Source organism: Musa acuminata, chromosome BXJ3-6, assembly GCF_036884655.1.
Source record: "Musa acuminata AAA Group cultivar baxijiao chromosome BXJ3-6, Cavendish_Baxijiao_AAA, whole genome shotgun sequence".
In the NCBI taxonomy this organism is placed as follows: Eukaryota; Viridiplantae; Streptophyta; class Magnoliopsida; order Zingiberales; family Musaceae; genus Musa; species Musa acuminata.
This window is the reverse complement of record NC_088354.1, coordinates 38581661-38599909: the sequence shown is the minus strand read 5'-3', so window position 1 is coordinate 38599909 and position 18249 is coordinate 38581661. Positions and strand designations below refer to the sequence as shown.

Sequence of the window (18249 nt, the reverse complement as noted above, 5' to 3'; positions counted from 1 at the left end):
AGTATGGAATCTTTTTGTGTTTGATGACTCCATTTCATTTATATCATATCAATTTATTTTGGAAAAAGATGCCTATGCAGAAGTAATAAATCATTATTTTTCTATAAATTAAAGAGGATACACTAATATTAAATATCATATACAAGTTATAAAATAATGAGATAAAAGATCACAAACCACAAGAAACAAATATACAAATAAAATTTAGCCAATATTAGTCTCTAGATTAACTAAAACATCATCAAGAATATTATTTTTAGCAAATTACCACTTAATAATAAACCAAAGAGAAAAGTAAAATCTCACCAATAGAGATGTGAAGAACAACGTATCCAAAAATCATAGAGAACAAACTTGAATAAACCTTCTAATAATTCACAATTTATTCTCCTAGGATGAAATCTTTACGTTTGGATCGACCTTTCTTTTCTTTGGGTCTACAACGATTATTTTGGACCACCTAACAATTCATTCATCAAGTGGTAGCCAAATTACCTCTACCCATAAGACTAGAAAAATCACATTGATATCTAAATCAATCAGCCCCAATATTATTATAATATGCGTTAAAAAAAAAAATTTAAACTAATCAGATAAAAAAGTGATGGTCTCAGCCATGGGAAACACAAACGAAGAACCCTATTAGATAGAATCTGATCTCTAATTTCATATCATCAATAACGTTGACAAATCGACATGTGGTCGATAAGACTAAAGGGTACGTCATCGTCATGTGAGGACTTGACTTACATGTGGTGGCTGACCTATCGCATACGTCGAATTAATGCCACCTACGAGGATATGTGTTGTTTGATTCAACAAAAATAATAGCTGATGGCTTTCGAATCTTCAAAAATAATTACGATATATAATTAATGGTAAAAATAATTGACAGATGTCATGTTAAGCGTGCGGTATTAATTACGTTTACGGCCTAATATTTCTCCCTTCACGTAATCATGACGCTCGTGCGACTCGAGTTCATCACGTTCGATCGAATAGTCCCAATTCCAGAAGGCTCTTTTATGACACGGACGAGGGTCCCGCGTATCGGCCGAGGCACCGACCGCGGCGGGAATACCGGCTCCCACCGCTCGCCAGCTTGCTCCTCGCGAAGACGCCAACTGTCTTCTCCGTGTGGGTCCCACTCGATAATATTTTACCCGTCGTGCCGGGAGATATTTCACCGCGTTCTTCCGGCCACCGTCGATGTGGCACATCCCATGTACTGGCCGAGCACCAAACACAGGAACAGCGGCTCCCATCGCCGCCCGGCTTGGTCCCCTCAAAGGGTGATCGAGCTCTGGACGGGAGTCGCGTCCGCAAGAGACCAGCTGTCCTTTCCGTGTGGGTCCCACTAAAATAATGATGTTTCCTGCCGTGCCGTGGATATCTCATCTCACCACATCATTCGGCCCAGCGTTGGACGCGTCGATATAGCGGATCCCAGCATCGTGTTCGGATCGAGTAAATTGATTCGACCCACATGGAATTCCCCTTCGGGCACCACGGTCACCACCATCACCGACGCGAGGAGGAGGAGGAGCGGGAGGAGCACCGCTACCCCCCACCCGACCACCACCATCACCGCCGCGAGGAGGAGGAGGAGCGGGAGGAGCACCGCTACCCCCCACCCGGCCACCACCACGACGACGGCCAGGCGCCCCCACCATCCTCCTTCTTTAGCGGCGGCGAGGAGTACGGCCGGCCCGCCTACCCGCCTGTCCAGCACGTGTCACACGAGGGCGGACCCGGGTTCGACCAGCCCAACCCTTGCCCTCCCGATCCCGGCTACTACGGCGGGGGTGGCGGCGAACACTTCCACCACCATCGCCCCCCGTATTCCTCGGGAACCCATCACTTAGGCGGCCACGAGGGATGGGCGGAGGAGCCCTCGCGGCCTCGCCAGCCTACCGTAAGGATCTTCACTAAAGCAGAGGAGAACTACTCCCTTTCGATCAGGGATGGGAAGGTGATACTCGCCTCCAACGATCCCAGCGACGACTACCAGGTACAGATCCTAAACCAAGTTGCAAATTTTTTTGGTTCTTCCTTCAAAATTCCACATCTTTTGGGCGTAAAACTTGGATTTTTTTGCACATCTTCTCCTGTTTTTGTTTTGGTTCGTAGCACTGGATCAAAGACTTGAGGTACAGCACGAAGGTGAAAGACGAAGAGGGCTTCCCAAGTTTTGCCCTCATCAATAAGGTCACTGGAGAAGCTCTGAAGCACTCCATTGGAGCAACCCATCCGGTGAGTTTAGCCTAATCCGTGTAGCTAAATATTCTCAATGCAAGTGTTTGGATCATGAAATTGAATCCTAAAACCATCTCTTTTGCGTAAGGAGTAGCCCTGCTGGGATCCTGCTAAGAGATCATAAACAAACGAGCTACTTTTCTTCTGCTAGTCTTTTAAACGATTGTTTGCTTCCCTCGGGTCTTTTATTAGACTGTAGGCACTGATCTATCTACTTATCTGTGCGCAGAATCTAATCTAATTTATGTTCTCTCTATTCCCTATCCTCATCTTGTCTTGCGATTCTTTCACACTCATTGCAGGTTCGGCTGGTTCCATACAATCCAGACTATCTTGATGAGTCAGTCCTGTGGGCTGAGAGCAGGGACACGGGGGAGGGCTTCCGATGCATAAGAATGGTTAACAACATCCGTTTGAACTTTGATGCTTTCCATGGAGACAAGGACCATGGAGGAGTCCGAGACGGAACCATTCTCGTGCTCTGGGAATGGCTCAAGGGTGATAACCAGAGGCGGAAGATTGTTCCTTACTGTAAGTCATTGTATATGATTCACTCTCTTAGTAAATTGTTTTCTTTTTGTCATTCAATAAATACCGAATCCTGTCATTTGCTTTAGTTAGTAGAGATAAGGAGATAACTACCGTTAATGGGGAAGACATGAATGTAGGTGAATTGGTGAATGGAAGAAAGAAGACTGTCTGAGATATTACATTTTGAGTTGCATTTGTAAGAAGTCTTGAAGAATTGGTTCGGTAAATTCTCATAGCTTTTAGTTTAGGCGGCCTCTTTATGGTACAAAGACACTAAGCAATTTAAATTTATTTGATGAGGATCTTCATCTGGTATATGCCTAGCAGCCACTGGTTATGTAGATCTGAGATGAGGATTGATATGGTGAAGTGCACTAAACTAGCATAGATTGGAGAGAAAGGGGGAAGGCATCTTATGCAAAGCAAATGGTGAATTATCATCGAATGGCAAACTTATGTGATTGTCAAACTGCAAATTCATCCATAAGCATGCCATGGTGTAGTCTATCTTGATATTGCAAGAGATACCGAACATTTAGGCTACTTCGGTGAAGGAACACAATGCCGCAGAGTGCTATTCTGCTTTTGTATGCTTAGGAGCAGCTGGTGACTTGGGTTGTCGAGAAGAAATGGCATGCGCGTGGTACGCTCAGAGGCAGCGGCAGGCAAGTAAGGAGAAAGAAACCAAAAAGAGAGGACGAGGAACAAGAGCAAAGTTGAAAATTGTAAATACCCCATCGCCCTTTCATTATGCTAACAAGATGGCACTTGAAGTGCCATTGACTAGTGAGTGCTACACCACACTGCTTCATATCCAATCTCAGACTCTTGTTTCTATCTGAAGCATTTGGTTTATACATATGGACCGGTCATTAATATTATACTCTGCTGAAGCTAGTCGCTCCTCATTAATATTAATATGCATCAGATAAGCAGGCATCTTTGAGTTCAATATCCATTCCGGTGATCTTATCTTTTCCATCATTTGCATGCAGGAGAAACGCGAGGGTGTCCCGATCTTTACCTGCTTATTTGGCACCATCGTTTTAGTTTGCGAATAAGTTGCCATAGAGGTGAGCTTGTGATTCCCTGTTCGAGCAAGCTTTTCATGTTGGTGAAGCTGTGGGGTTGGCATTTGGTGCACCCTTTTGCTCAGTGTGCCTATTTGTTTTTATAATCTGAAGACAGACAGATACAGTGTATTCTACCTTAATGTTTAGCAGACTATGAAACACAGTCTATACTCATGTTATTTTTGTGCTTTGTGGTGTGTCGAAGATGTGTATGATTTTAATTTCTTATATTCTCGTGTTTAATGCAATTGCTTGTTCGACGTTACAACTCGAGGTCACTGGTTTTCACTGTAATTCTGTTTGGATAAAAAATTGAAAAGGAGATACATTTAGGTATCATTATCTACCGTTCATATGAAATCAGACATTTCGTGCCATCCATCGTCACAAATTATAATTTATTAATATAATTGTAAAAAAAAACATCTATAACCGGATGTAATTAAATTTACTAATAATGAGGTTTTCATCAATAATAACTCATGCTTTAAATCAAGATTCAGTATCTACAAAATCTGTAAGAGCATAAGTTAAATCGAAATTCTCATATCTTCTTGAAGATAGGAAAAATGAGTTTCAAGGAAAATCTTTTTTCCTAATTTATATAAATAGGAGAGGGAACATGTTAATGTATTGAAGCATTTTCATTTCTTCAATAAAGCTTCTTTTCTTCTTCAATAATTTTTCAATAATTATTTTTATCTTTTATTATTTTCATTATGGTACCAAAGCAGTAAGAAAATGCGAAGTTTCGCTCTTGCTACTCTTGTCTTTGGCCAGCGACCATCGTTGATCTGCTAACAGTCGGTGGACTTAAGGAGAACGAAGGACGGACTTAAGGAGAATGAAGGGAACGCCTATGCCCTCATAGCAACAACAATCACAACTACTGCTCTTGCCCTACTCACGAAGTCTCTTGCTTGTAAACCATTCTTTGCATCGATCTAAGATTGGTATCTTTATCAGGAGCACCATCTTGCGGGGGCATGATAAAAGATAAGATTTCTCCAAAGCTTCTTCGATAATTATTCTTATATTCTATTATTTTCAAAAAGATTTAAAATGGAAGGTTAATTCGATTCTATGCCTTTTTTTTTTTTAATTTCGTGGACGTCAAGTTGTAGCTATAGTGCTCGAATATGGATCCGATGCCATGAGGGACACATCCATCTCTCTCTCTCTCTCTCTCTCTTCCCATGGCACGGTGTGTGAGGAAATCGAACAATAGAAAGGTAGGAAAACAAGATGGAATCTTGTCTTTAGTCCAATCTTTCCTTCTCTCCGTTGTCCGATATGAGAAGATAAGATTCTCTCTCCCCATGTTATTCGTATATTTCTTCTTCTTCTTCTAAAAAGGTTTCACAGGAATTCTTTGTGCGTGAGAAGTAAAAGAACGGTCTCAGTGAGCCGACGCAGGTTTTCGGTAGATTTAATGGACCACTATGGGAATGGATAGAGACGAGCAATCCGCCATTATTGATTCGAATAATATTGAGCTATAGAATAAAAAATATAAGAGAGGAGAAAAAAGAAAAATCCAAACACCAATAAAATTAAAAATAATATTAATTTTTTCCTCTGTTTATAGAGCTTAAATCCGTGTCAATTGTTTGTACCTATAACTTAATATTAAGCATAATAAAATAAATATTATTTCATTTGAAGCTTTGCAGGGATGGCAGGCAAAGTTGGTCTATCGGGTTTGCTTTCCCACCCTTCGCGTCGCCTATAAAACGCCATGGCATGCGCGTCGAGGACACCATTCCAGAGACGACGACGATGTCACGCTTCTTCCGCCACTACCACCGGGAGGAGCAGGTCTCCAACCCTCCTCCTCCCTCCTACGACTACCTCGGAGGCCGGCCGCCGCCGCCACGCACCGTCAGGATCTACACCAAGGCCGAGCCCAATTACTCCCTCTCCATCCGTGACGGCGACGTCATCCTCGCCCCCAATGATCCCCAGGACGACTACCAGGCAAGAAGGACTCATGTCCACTCTCCATGTATCGACTCTCCCTCTCTCTCTCTCTTATTCTGTTGCTTGTGGACTGCACTGCAGCACTGGTACAAGGACATGAGGTACAGCAACCAGGTGAAGGACGAGGAAGGCTTCCCGAGCTTTGCTCTCGTCAACAAGGTGACCGGCGAAGCCATCAAGCACTCCACCGGAGCTAAGAATCCTGTGAGTCATCGTCTGCCGCATGCTGCTCTGGTGGTCCTCCGAGAATTCATCGTCTCATCGACGATCCCTTGCAGGTTCGGCTGATCCCTTACAACCCGGATTACCTGGACGAGTCGATCCTGTGGTCCGAGAGCAACGACACCGGTCGCGGCTACCGATGCATCAGGATGGTGAACAACATCCGATTGAACTTTGATGCCTTCCACGGGGACAAAGACCATGGAGGAGTCCGAGATGGAACCACTGTGGTGCTGTGGGAGTGGCTCAAAGGGGACAACCAGAGGTGGAAGATCGTTCCCCAGTGTGAGTTCTCCTAAATCTCCGGCTTCTTCTTAGATTTCTGACATGCATGCCCATGTAAACCTGTACATCTTGTGATGCAGGAACAATGCGATGGAACGTCTGCTGCTGAGCATTTACTGGGCGATATATATTCCATATAATACGCAGGCCAGCTCGAATAAGATGTAATTTGGCTCTGTGCAACCTGTCCTATGTTGCTGGAGTTGTGTGACTTGGTCAATCTACTGTAATAAATATATATATATATATATATAGTTTGCATCTATTACGATGGCCTGTTGATAATATATATATATGATGGATTGATTCAGTGATCGATGCTCGTCCTTCTAATCGAAGCCTCCTAATATTAGCCATCTATGGGCTTCGAGATTGACACTGTAATAACGATCTATAATCTTAAGCCAAGATGAAAGATTATGTTAAATCAACGATAATTAAGTTGAAACTTATGTTATTATTATTGTAGTACAAAGATAATGAGCACATGACTCATCCAATAATGCGTCTCCATGGCATCATTTTCGATCATTTATGGAGGTGTGTTACTCAACTCCCTTTTCCCATTATCCAGTCAGTGAAACTCTCTCCGAGTCACATCACCACACCTTCCACGACGTAAAGCAACAGGTGACCAACGAAGGAGTCGGCGACTTCCTTCCTTCCTCTTAAGGGCCCCACGCGGTTTCTTCTCCTTCTGTAATTTTCTAGTGCTAATCGCTCAGTAACACACATGGTAGGGTGGCGTAGCGATCGTACACGTCGGAGGCCTCCTCACTTCCGGTTCAGCATGGGGAAGGTGGCAAGGGACCCATGGCGGGGTTGTCAAGGCTTGCATGAACCCTCACCCGTCTGCTCTTTGACTCACGGTGATAACTTCCGCACCATTATTGCCTTCACAAGATCAGTGTGCCAGTCCACGGCACGGACCAGCTTCGACAAATTTATCCTTGCAAGTGGCTGAGTCTACACGCAGAAGAAGACAACCAGTGGAATGCCACATGGTTATGTTGCCGTCTGTCGTTCAGCAGTGAATCCATCCTGTCGATATAGCTCGGGATGAAAGCTAAGATTGGTAGAATCTCAGTACAACATAAGGTAATTTGGGCAGTAAAAACAACCAAGTGGTGCAGCGTTTGAATATAGATTGGAGGCTTCTCCTACAAGTGACTTGCGCAGCACGTATGTTAGGCTTTTAGGAACCGAACCCCGCTATTTATGTGGATTCTCTCCCTTCCATACATCCTCTACTTTCTCAGGTCCACACAACACACCTTGGTACACTTCTCCTTTCCATCTCCTGCTTTGTTCTCCTTTCTTGGGTCTCCAACCTGGTATTGGATGCATATGTTTCACGCCTTCTTTGCTTTGTGTCTAGAGGTGCAACCATGGCTGATGTCTCCGTGGCCAGCAAAGAGGAGGAGGAGTGCATGAACTTGCCCCCTGGATTCAGATTCCACCCCACGGATGAAGAGGTCATAACCCATTACCTCTCACCAAAGGTCGTCGACCACAGCTTCAGTGCAACCGCTATGGGAGAGGTGGATCTCAACAGGTGTGAGCCGTGGGATCTTCCAAGTACGTACGCTTCTTCTTTGATCTGTTGATGTCTGAATCCCTTTTTTGGGCGGCCGGAGTCCTTAATCTTTTGGGCCGGGGGTCCTGCTGTCGTTTGCATAATAGGCAATGCAAAGATGGGAGAGAAGGAATGGTTCTTCTTCTGCCAGAAGGACAGGAAGTATCCAACCGGCACGAGGACCAACAGAGCCACCGAAACTGGGTTCTGGAAAGCCACGGGAAAGGATAAGGAGATTCTTAAGGGGCGAGGAGTCGTCGTTGGCATGAAGAAGACCCTTGTGTTCTATAGAGGAAGAGCACCCAAGGGAGCGAAAACGAATTGGGTGATGCATGAATACAGGCTTGAAGGCACTTCCACATTAATCCCCAATCTTCCCAAGTCTGCAAAGGTACTGTTCGTCTCTGTTAGTGGACAGCCACTTTTAACTGTTCATCTCTGGTAATGTCCTACTGTTGTATGTGTCAGTAAAAGGAATCTTACCTCTACGATCGCAGGATGAATGGGTTGTGTGTAAGGTCTTCCACAAGGATACAGGACTACTCAAGAATAGCACACTGCCTGCCTTGGAGAGGATCGACTCCTTGGGAGATGATTTCTTGGACTCCACTGCATTACCTCCTCTCATGGATCCCCCCTGCCTCGATTCTGCCACCAGGCCTGGTTCGAGTTTCAGCAACAAAGATGATAGCTTAAACTTCCAGGATGTCCATGCAAGCTTCTCGTCCATGATGGGAGTTGATTACCATCAAGTTGGTCCATATTTACCCGACAGCTCTTCCTACTCGTTCTTGGGGTCGATGAACTTGAGCTACTTGCACCAGGAGGGGGCGATGCTGGGAGCTTTAGCTGCTGCCGAAAACCACGCACCATCTGCCATCACGAGGCACTGCAAGGTGGAGCAGAGCTCGAACCACTCGGTGGGCTGTCATTCGCAGGAAACCGGGCTGAGCACCGACCACAACACGGAGATCTCCTCGGTGCCGTCGAAGCACTACGATGAGCTCGGCGACCCTTCCTCGACTGTACCAGGTTTTGATCTGGAGAACTTCTGGCAGTACTGAACACTTTGAGGTCGATGCATTCGATACGTTACGATGGTGTTAGCAGTCCTTCTTCGTCTCACATTGCGTATTAGATTTGATTACCAGATGTATACGCCTTACTGTCTGTCGCACAAGCAGATTAAATCTACCATCGAGAAACAAAACGTGTGAGGACTAATGTAATTAAAGTATTATTGTTTTGTATATGTGAATTCTACTTGAAATTTTCTTTATATGCCATCTTGAATGCATGTTGAGGAAATCTCATCAACTTACAATCTTCCTTTATGGGGTTACAGTCATTGAAAGAAAGATTAAAAGGGACACGATGACCAACTGCTGAGAGTGTGTCAGCAAGAAGAGGGTTTATAGAATTCAGTTAAAGCTGATGAGAGAGAGGGAGGGAGGGGATAAGGTGCAAGTGGAGGGGGATTTCTATTAATGTGAGTGATTTGCTTCAGCTAATAGCTTGCTTTCCATTCAAAGGAAAGCGTTTCGGTTCCTCTCAGAGACTTGGTGTGAGGAGAATCACCGGCGTTTCCGCCATAACCCACCTTTCATGCATCGAAACCCGGGGAAGAAACCGTAGGGAATATTCTTATTCCGACAACCTCGCTAATTGTGATCTCATCATCCACAGCATTGGCCTGTCGATCTAATGAGAGAGATACTAAGACACCACGAGTCTAAGCTGCTAAATATCCATGAATGAGTCCTGCAAGCTACAGCTCTGGTCCTCGAATCCATCCATCGTAATCTTGGAAGCGAAACCAGACCTTGCACTGCAATAAGGAGCCGACACCTATCCGGATGTCGCAGGGCAATACGAGCAAATCTTAGCTTCCGTTATTTTCTGGTTGATCAGCTGAGCTCATCATCGACGTGCTCATCTTATCCGCCATGTCGATGCTGCCTCCCCAACCGATCGAGTGTGCAGTGATCCCACCGCCTGCTTGGATTCTCTCTTCAGCAGTCCTCACCGATCTCTGGACTGCACGCCAGAAGAATCCAAAAGCAACACTGCAAAGAAAGAAGAGGGAGAGAGAGAGAGAGAATCCGGGAGGAGCATTTCCTCTATATTTGCCACGAAACCAGATGGTGATGTATGGTGAGGTGCTGAGGATGGAGTGGGGTCACAAAGATAAATATGGAGACTATCCATATCTCAGAAGAATCCTGATGTGTTTTCTCCAAATCTTGAAACAAGATGGAGGTGTATACTAACAGATTAGATTAGCTTAAAGTATGAACATTGTTATATCTGTACTTATGGTAAGATGCCATCTTAATCTTTCTTCCATATAGGGGTGGATAAGGCTAGACGAAGAGTTCCGTGAAACCATCTTTTCTTTCTCTCTCTTGCTCACTTTTTCCTGTAATCTTCTTTCTACTTTTACGTGTGGACCTCACCGTGCATAACCTTGGAACCCTAATTCTTGACCAATATCGCCGGGTCGATCCACATATGGGCTCATACCAAGGAGTTCAATTGGCATTTGTTGACCAGCCAGTCGATCAGATTCCATGCGAGGTGTGGGCTACAGCTGAGACACCGCCCGGACAAGAAACTAAAGGAACAAGAAAGCGAAAATGATGTGTTCGATCATGGTTGATTCCGGAGTCGCAAAGAGCACCGACACATGGAAATCCTGATCCGTCTCTTGGAATAGCTTGGGGTGAAGTCGTAAAGCTGGTCATCGATGACTGCAGCAGCATAGGAATAGCTCGATGTGGAACTGCTAAGATGATGTCTCGAGCAATGCAAGGCATCCATTTGTTGATTCATGAGGTAGGCGAAGACTTGAAGGTCTCTTCCTTCCAGCGTCACTGTACGCGCAGCAGTGTCTGTCTCTTGGAAGGCACGGGAAAAAGAGATCAGCGAGGACGGAGAAGACACTCCATGTCACGGTGACGAAGACCTCAGGCCAGCGGCCGAAGAGATGCCCGAGCGAACGTCATCAAAACATGGACTCGAGAATAGGCTTAAGAAGCACGTGTCAAAAGAAAGAAAGGGTCTCGTTTCGAGGAAGACGAAGAGGAGGAGAAAGGGACGCACGAATTCGTGAATTTTGACCTGAATCAATTTACTAATTCGAATTGTTTTAGCAAATTTTAATAGAAAAACATATTTGATTTAGAATCTAAGAATAAGATTGGAATTTACATTAGAAGGCAGCCCTGAAAATTAATTGACAAGCGAATTAATAGATTTTTTGCGGATAAATCTCTCAGTTTCCTAAACATTGCTGTGGTCGGACCCACAAGTCGCACAAATTGGGGCGCGAGCGATTGATTCGGTACCACACGCCTCTTTTACCTTCCCCGAGGAAATATGAGGTGTACTGCGCCATGTGTGGAACCCTCCGCGCGCGCCGTTCACAAGACAGGTAGACAGGGGGGCGCCGGGGGGTGGGGAAGTTCAAGTCCAGGGGCGGATATCTTGGTGGCGGGTCCCACACTAAAACCAGCACCAAAGACCATGGGCGAGGTTTTGGGTCAGCCATCTGGCGTCATAAATTATCGCGCCTCAGGTGCGTTCGGCCTTATCCAAAGCTTATCCCTTCTTTGAAACGAGGCGGGGTTTAAACGTGGCGGAGCCGCTGAGTCCACGTCGCGCTCATCATCACCGTAGGTATACGCCGTCCCGGACCCACCACATCGATCGACGGAAGAGATTCACTACGGGAACCAAAGGAACGGAACGGACGTTATAAAACGGCGTACCTTTTGTCCTCCCCCCAATCCTTTTTGTAGCGCAACTGACGGGGTCTTTGGGACCCTTTTTCCGTTCCCCCTCCCCCCACCCCCTTTCTTCCTCCCTTGCCTCGCCGCAAACCCCAATCTAAACCTCTGGAATTTCTATTAGTTTGGATCTCGCGTTCGTGTGATCTCGTTCGGAGAGGGGAAAAAGCTTGGACCTTTGGAATCCATGGCGGATGCTTTGGCTCAAATGACGCTCCTTTCGCCCCATGGCCACCGTTCTTTGTCGCGCTCTTCCGACCGGAGAAACCGCCTTGTTTGTGCGTCAAAGGATGATCTCTTGAGGTCTTCGTCTTCTTGTAATAGCCAGTTCCATGGGAGAAGGCTGGTTATTGGCGCACAGAGAGAGAGGCCGTTGAGAGGCAACCGAGGTTCTAGCTCTGTGCAGGTGACCAAAATCTACAAAATCCTAACTTTTCTGTTTTTCCTTCTTCATGGCCATGCTTGTTTGTACTTTTATGTGCTAAAGTTTTGATCTTTTGCGGCTTTTAGGAGGTTTCTTCCTAATATCCCCTGTTCAAGTTTCGGCCCAAAAGTTCACACTTTTGATCTTTCGTGCTCTGTTTGTTGAAGTAAAAGATGGTTTTTGGATCTTTATTGTTTTAGGTTCTCGAAATTCTTTAGATCTTCGTGTTTTCGTGCTGATTTCCTGATTTCTGTATGATTTTGATTGCAGATGACTCTGTCCTTTAAGAAGGCTTCGAAATGGTGGGAGAAGGGGCTTCATCCCAATATGAAGGATATCAAGTCGGCTGAGGATCTCGTCGACTCCTTGTCGAACGCGGGCGACAAGCTCGTCATCGTAGATTTCTTCTCCCCAGGATGTGCAGGCTGCAGAGCCCTCCACCCAAAGATCTGCCAATTCGCAGAGTTGAATCCAGACGTTCAATTTCTCCAACTAAACCACGAGGAACACAAGTCCATGTGCTACAGCTTGAATGTCCATGTTCTCCCCTTCTTTAGGTTCTATCGCGGAGCGCACGGTCGCCTGTGCAGCTTCAGCTGCACCAATGCAACTGTAAGATCCAAATCCCATTCTTTCCATGTCGAACACAACCCGATCACTTGTTCTGAATCACTGTTTCCTGCTTCGCAAACAGATCAAGAAATTTAAGGATGCTTTGGCGAAGCACATCACCGAAAGATGCAGTCTTGGGCCAGCCAAGGGGCTGGAGGAGACGGAGCTCCTTGCCTTGGCTGCAAACAAGGATCTCTCCTTCACCTACACAAGAACGCCTGTTCCCGTACCTGATGAGCTTGCAGAGAAAGCTCCATTTAACCCAAACCTACCTGTGCATGCTGCTGCTAGACTCACCCTGGAATCTGAGGACAAGGCTTTTGCCGCAGCCGGTAGATGAGACGGTGCTCATAAGCTGCCATCCATGCTTCCGTTCTGCGTCGCTGTGTAATTTGTGTGTCTGTATATATATATATATATATATGTTTGATGATTTGCTGCTGTAGTGCAGGCTGTGATGTTTTTTGGGTTTGAGAAGCCTGCTTATTGGTTATGTATGTGGTTGGATATGACGAGAGGTGTGCTTCCTCAATTTGTATTGCTTATATTACGTAAATGTTTCTTCGTCAAATTATATGGGTACTAATATCCATAATGTCAAATCACATTGGGATGGGTTGATCATTGTGTCGATCCATCATTCCAAAAAATGCAATGCAACTCGAACCAATCGTCAAGTTTGGCCGACTGGATTCGAATCAAACCCAAACCAAATGGAAGCACCGGCTCTACGAAGATGAGGATGCTGTTGATGCCTTGGACGCTATCGATGTAGAGGAACAGCAATGGCCTAATAATTCGAGGAGATACCAGAAATGTGACAGCCATTACGGTACAACCTTCGATCGCCAAGGCATGGCCCGATGAAGAAGAGACTTGTGAAAGCTCATCTTTCCTCATGTGATCGCCATTACAACACCTTTGCCAGCCCACCTCTCCATTCACTCCGTTCACGCTTGGAGTTAGGTTGCCACTCCTTTTAATGGCCGGAATCCATCACCGTTTCTCCCCATCTTCTCCCTTTGCTTTTCATGAAGGATCTCTCCCTGTTCCTTCTCAAGAACTCCCTCGCGTCCAGGATGAAGAAAGGGTTCAGGAACTTCTGCCATGGCGTCAGCTCCACATCGACCCTGAGGCAGAAGAAGGCCGAACCGGACGTGTCCTGCGTCGCTGCGCCATCCGTCGAGGGCTCCTACTTGGAGGAAAGTAACGCGACAGCAACCCCTCTGACGCTGGAGCAGATGATCTTGCAGCTGGACATGGAAGAAGAGGCTGCGAGGAGGGAGCAGCTCGACGACTACAGCGAGGTCCACCGGAGGATGTCGTGCGTGAACAACTCCGACATCTTGAGGTCCGCGCGGAATGCGCTGAATCAGTATCCGAGGTTTTCTCTCGACGGGAAGGACGCCATGTATAAGTCGTCCTTCCGCAACCTCGGCGCGAGGCCCAGCAGCTTCGAAGGAGGCCGTAGATCCGTTTGCTGCTGCAGCAAATTCGTGGGAGCGTCCTGCAAAGCCGGTTACCAGCTGGACCTGGAGAGAAACCTGTGTCTTCCGCCGACGGTGGCGGGGGAGAATGTGGTTTGGTGCAAACCAGGAGTTGTAGCCAAATTGATGGGCCTGGACGCTGTGCCGGTGCCAATAGGCGGCCGGCGAGGGAAGAATGGAGCCATTAATCCTGCTTCAGCTAGTAGGAAGCAATCTCTGAGGAGAAACGGAAGGCATGAGCTGGAGAAGGAGAGAGTCCTTCACATGGGACTGCATGGCTGCAAGGGGATCGGGATGGGGAGGGAATCATCTGCTTCTTGTTCCGCTGCAGGCTACTGCGTGATGAATCCGATCTCCGTCGACCAGTGCCGGAGCGCGGAGGCCTGGCGATTTGGCCGGGCAAGGTAGCCTTATCACGTTATGGCATCCCCTGCTTCAGCCGTAAAACCATTACCGCAGGATCCCAACCAAGTCATCTCCTTAGATTTTGGTCCTTTTATATATATATATATATATATATATATATATATATATATATATATATATATATAGATGAAACACAAATATATAACAAGTGATCAGTTGTTCGATGTATTGTTTTCTTTTTGTGTTTTACTATAGAGGTGAAATTTCCTACAGAGAACGGTTAATGTTGAGGAACACAATGTAAAAGCTAAACCTTTGAGAGAGAAGATTACAGAACGAGACACAATCATGCAGATGCAATAAACAATCACAGGAGCTTCAAAGCTTATCTTGCAGCCTCTGACGCAGAACGACTTGAACCCTGAGACCTCCGGCCAACAAGCTGTGGGCACAACTCCACCGCCCAACTTCCGGTGGGTGCACATGGTTTGCCCGCTTCCTTAGTTTCTGCGGTAGCCCTAGCAAACGCCTCGCCGGCCATGGCTGGCTGCCGGTTGTGGCAGATAACAGGGTGTGGGCGACGCCAACAGTCTCAAACTCCCATGTTGGCGAGCACACAAAAAGAGAGAGCCGCGGCTGGAGATGAAGACACATGTTGGCCATGTGTGCCCATGTGAAGCCTCTCCCTATCTCGACAGCCTTTCGACCCCTCCCTGGTCTTGGACGAATGCTCATTGGCAGTCTGGTTTTGTTGGGCTCTTTCATATCCTGAAGAGCCGTGCACAAGCTCTGACGAAGCTCCACTCCGTTTACCTGGTGCATGAGATATCAGGCTTTGGGGTTGAGGATATTGAATGAGAGAATCCCAAAGTCTTGCCTGATCTGCAGATCACATCGTAAGATCAAATTTCCACAGCCGGCTTTTACTGACCTCCAAATTTCTTAATCACCATGATACCAGTTGACCAAATCGTGGACTTCCGAGTGGCCGACGACTGAACCTTGTGCCCGCTTCTTTAAGAGGACAGCCTTCATGGTTTTCTAATAGCTTATAACATGGTGGCACAGTGAAGCAAATCAAATGACCTACGCCATTGACTGGTTGAGATCTGTGCGTAATCCTTCCTTAAACAAGGTCGAGCAAGCTGCCCATGTAGGTTGCTCGAGACGCAATATTAACAGTATAGGCACATGAAGTCAGTACAAGATATACGAGAAGGTACAGCCAAGGACACACACACAGACACACACACCGGATTCCAATGGAAGGGAAGAAGCAGGAGAGGTTCTCATTTCTTAGCTTCAAAGCTGGTCAGTTCACCACATGCCACCCACTCCGATGCAAGTCTCAGATTCAGATACATATTATTTTTTCCTGCTCTCTGGTTATTGAGAAGGCTCTAAAAGTCAAGACATCAATTCCAATGGCAAATCACAAGTCTCCAAGTCAAACCAGTAACCATGTGCATGCAGCAGAAGCAATATAATACAGCTTATAAGAAGACGACTCACTGAGGAGTTCCACAAAGAAAACTTCATGGGATAACTTCAAGCTTAAACCACGTTCTTTAGTAGTAGCTGCTAATTATTCTGAGCTCCTGAACTCAGATTCTGCCATTAATTTAGTAACAGTAACAGTAACCCAGTCTTAGGCATCGAGCATAATTATCTCCTCGAAAGAGACACCAAAGTTCATTTAAGTTCAGTAAATTAAGCGATCACGAAAGTTTTGTGGAGTTTGGTGCTTTCTCTCATCCTCGAACAGATACAAAATAAGAAAGATGCCAACTCAGTTTTGAGGAGAAGAAAAGTAAATAATATTTACTATTTCCGGATGACTTCAATCAGCAAAAGGACTTTAATCGACCCACCTAAAAGTAAGCTCGCAATAGTTTGTAGGCCATAGGAAGGTGATATTGTAGGGTTAGCAGAACAAGGCATAGAAAATTTGGCTGTCCTCTCGTACCAGTTTGCTGAGCTGTTTAGTTTTGGTTGAGACACTGCTCTACCGCCAGTCCAGTTTGATCTTATTCTGATTCATACCATCGCTACCTCTCATCTATATATACACTCACCCTCTACTGTCTTCTACCACCAAAAAACCCTCTGCTTCTCCACTCCAGTCGAGTTCTTTGCTTGTTCTGGTGTGGGGACATGGCGTTTCCTAGCTTGTTCTCCTTCGTCACCCTTTTGATCATGTTCGGAGTCGCTCATGGAGGTGATGGTGGATGGATCGACGCACACGCTACCTTCTATGGAGGTGGTGATGCTTCTGGGACGATGGGTAAGCTTCCGCTTCACCAGCGATTCGCCACAGCTCATCCAACCTTCCTGACATGGTGTTGCTCCTTCGATCTTTGTCGCAGGAGGGGCATGTGGTTATGGTAATCTCTACGACCAAGGGTATGGCACCGAGAGCGCTGCACTGAGCACGGCTCTGTTCAACAACGGGCAGAGCTGCGGGGCGTGCTTCGAGATCAAATGCGCGGGCGGGCAGTGGTGCCTCAAGGGTTCGATCGTCATTACCGCCACTAACTTCTGCCCTCCAAACAACGCGCTTCCCAACGACGATGGAGGGTGGTGCAATCCGCCCCGGCACCACTTTGATCTCTCTCAGCCCGTCTTCGAGAAGATCGCACAGTATAAAGCAGGCATCGTCCCAGTCCAATACAAAAGGTATCAACACCTCGTACTCACTTCCTTGGACCATGTCCTATGGCCCTCGAAAGTTCGTATAATATCCATGGATTCGCCTTGCAGGGTCCCCTGTGTGAAGAAGGGAGGCATCAGATTCACCATTAATGGTCACTCCTACTTCAATCTGGTTCTGATCACCAACGTCGGGGGTGCGGGAGACGTGGTGGCCGTGTCAGTGAAAGGGTCAAGAACCGGGTGGCAGCCGATGAGCCGCAACTGGGGCCAAAACTGGCAGAGCAGCAGCAACCTCGACGGCCAGTCCCTCTCTTTCAGCGTCACCACCAGCGACGGCCTCTCCGTCACCTCGATGGACGTCGGGCCACCGAACTGGAGCTTCGGGCAGACGTATTTGGGAGGCCAGTTCTGAACGCTTCCATAACTCCAAACCAGCTCCAGCTTCCTCTTGCTTCCAGTAGCATGCAGTTCGATCAAGTCTTATAGCTAGCAGCACAAATTGGGTCATGGGAGGGGCCTCTCTTTTGAATGGCCCTCGTCATTGATGACCTTGCACTTGCTGATTTCCTCGTTCTCTTTTCTTCGTTTCTTTTTCCTTCTTCGTTTATTGGCATTCTCTTCTGCCATCCGAGCCTCATTGGAGTGGCAGAAGAGAGCATCATCAGAATGGTGGGGGAGGAGGAAGGCTGAGGTGAACAAAGGAGGATGATCACCCGCCCATGAATTCTGTCCTTTGTCATGTAATATTCTGTCTCTGTGGAACGGTGAGTGTAATCAGTATATATATATATATTATATATATATATATATATATATATATATATATATAATATTTTGACAAGGGAACTTTGCCTGAGAATATATATATATATATATATATATATATATATATATATATATATATATATATATATATATATATATATATATATATATAGTATTTAGGAACTGTACCCGACTCGGTACCACATCGGATCTAAATTTTGAATACCTATAC

At 46.1% G+C, this 18249-nt stretch overlaps 5 protein-coding genes across 7 annotated transcripts; all 5 read left to right on the top strand.

The window, feature by feature from the left end:
- Positions 1 to 1440: 1440 nt before the first annotated feature.
- LOC103989654 (ricin B-like lectin R40C1) lies at positions 1441 to 6612 on the top strand. 2 transcript variants are annotated; one of them, XM_065156244.1, is made up of 7 exons: positions 1462 to 2011; positions 2131 to 2253; positions 2559 to 2787; positions 5695 to 5837; positions 5922 to 6044; positions 6119 to 6347; positions 6428 to 6612. In XM_065156244.1, coding segments are annotated over exons 1-7 (1374 nt in total). In that variant the 5' UTR covers positions 1462 to 1486; the 3' UTR covers positions 6430 to 6612. The 2 variants fall into 2 exon arrangements, with proteins under 2 accessions (XP_065012315.1, XP_065012316.1); XM_065156243.1 differs by lacking the exons at positions 5695 to 5837; positions 5922 to 6044; positions 6119 to 6347; positions 6428 to 6612 and adding exons at positions 3391 to 3573; positions 3783 to 4050 and having other exon boundaries at positions 1441 to 2011.
- Positions 6613 to 7490: 878 nt separating this feature from the next.
- On the top strand, positions 7491 to 9202 carry LOC135581456 (NAC domain-containing protein 100-like). 2 transcript variants are annotated; one of them, XM_065153339.1, is made up of 4 exons: positions 7491 to 7625; positions 7726 to 7925; positions 8031 to 8314; positions 8421 to 9202. In XM_065153339.1, exons 2-4 carry the CDS (start codon positions 7736 to 7738, stop codon positions 8985 to 8987), a joined length of 1041 nt encoding a protein of 346 aa, XP_065009411.1. In that variant the 5' UTR covers positions 7491 to 7625; positions 7726 to 7735; the 3' UTR covers positions 8988 to 9202. The 2 variants fall into 2 exon arrangements, with proteins under 2 accessions (XP_065009411.1, XP_065009410.1); XM_065153338.1 differs by lacking the exon at positions 7491 to 7625 and having other exon boundaries at positions 7632 to 7925.
- A 2508-nt stretch (positions 9203 to 11710) lies between these two features.
- Positions 11711 to 13318, top strand: LOC103989652 (thioredoxin-like 1-2, chloroplastic). The gene is made up of 3 exons (XM_009408568.3): positions 11711 to 12117; positions 12406 to 12747; positions 12830 to 13318. The coding sequence occupies exons 1-3, from the start codon at positions 11899 to 11901 to the stop codon at positions 13085 to 13087; spliced, it is 819 nt and encodes a 272-aa protein (XP_009406843.1). The 5' UTR covers positions 11711 to 11898; the 3' UTR covers positions 13088 to 13318.
- A 338-nt stretch (positions 13319 to 13656) lies between these two features.
- On the top strand, positions 13657 to 14828 carry LOC135639462 (uncharacterized). Its single transcript, XM_065153223.1, has one exon. It carries the CDS (start codon positions 13779 to 13781, stop codon positions 14640 to 14642), a length of 864 nt encoding a protein of 287 aa, XP_065009295.1. The 5' UTR covers positions 13657 to 13778; the 3' UTR covers positions 14643 to 14828.
- Positions 14829 to 16693: 1865 nt separating this feature from the next.
- Positions 16694 to 18023, top strand: LOC103989651 (expansin-A15). Its single transcript, XM_009408567.3, has 3 exons — positions 16694 to 16884; positions 16967 to 17276; positions 17361 to 18023. The coding sequence occupies exons 1-3, from the start codon at positions 16755 to 16757 to the stop codon at positions 17662 to 17664; spliced, it is 744 nt and encodes a 247-aa protein (XP_009406842.2). The 5' UTR covers positions 16694 to 16754; the 3' UTR covers positions 17665 to 18023.
- The last annotated feature ends 226 nt before the right edge of the window (positions 18024 to 18249 follow it).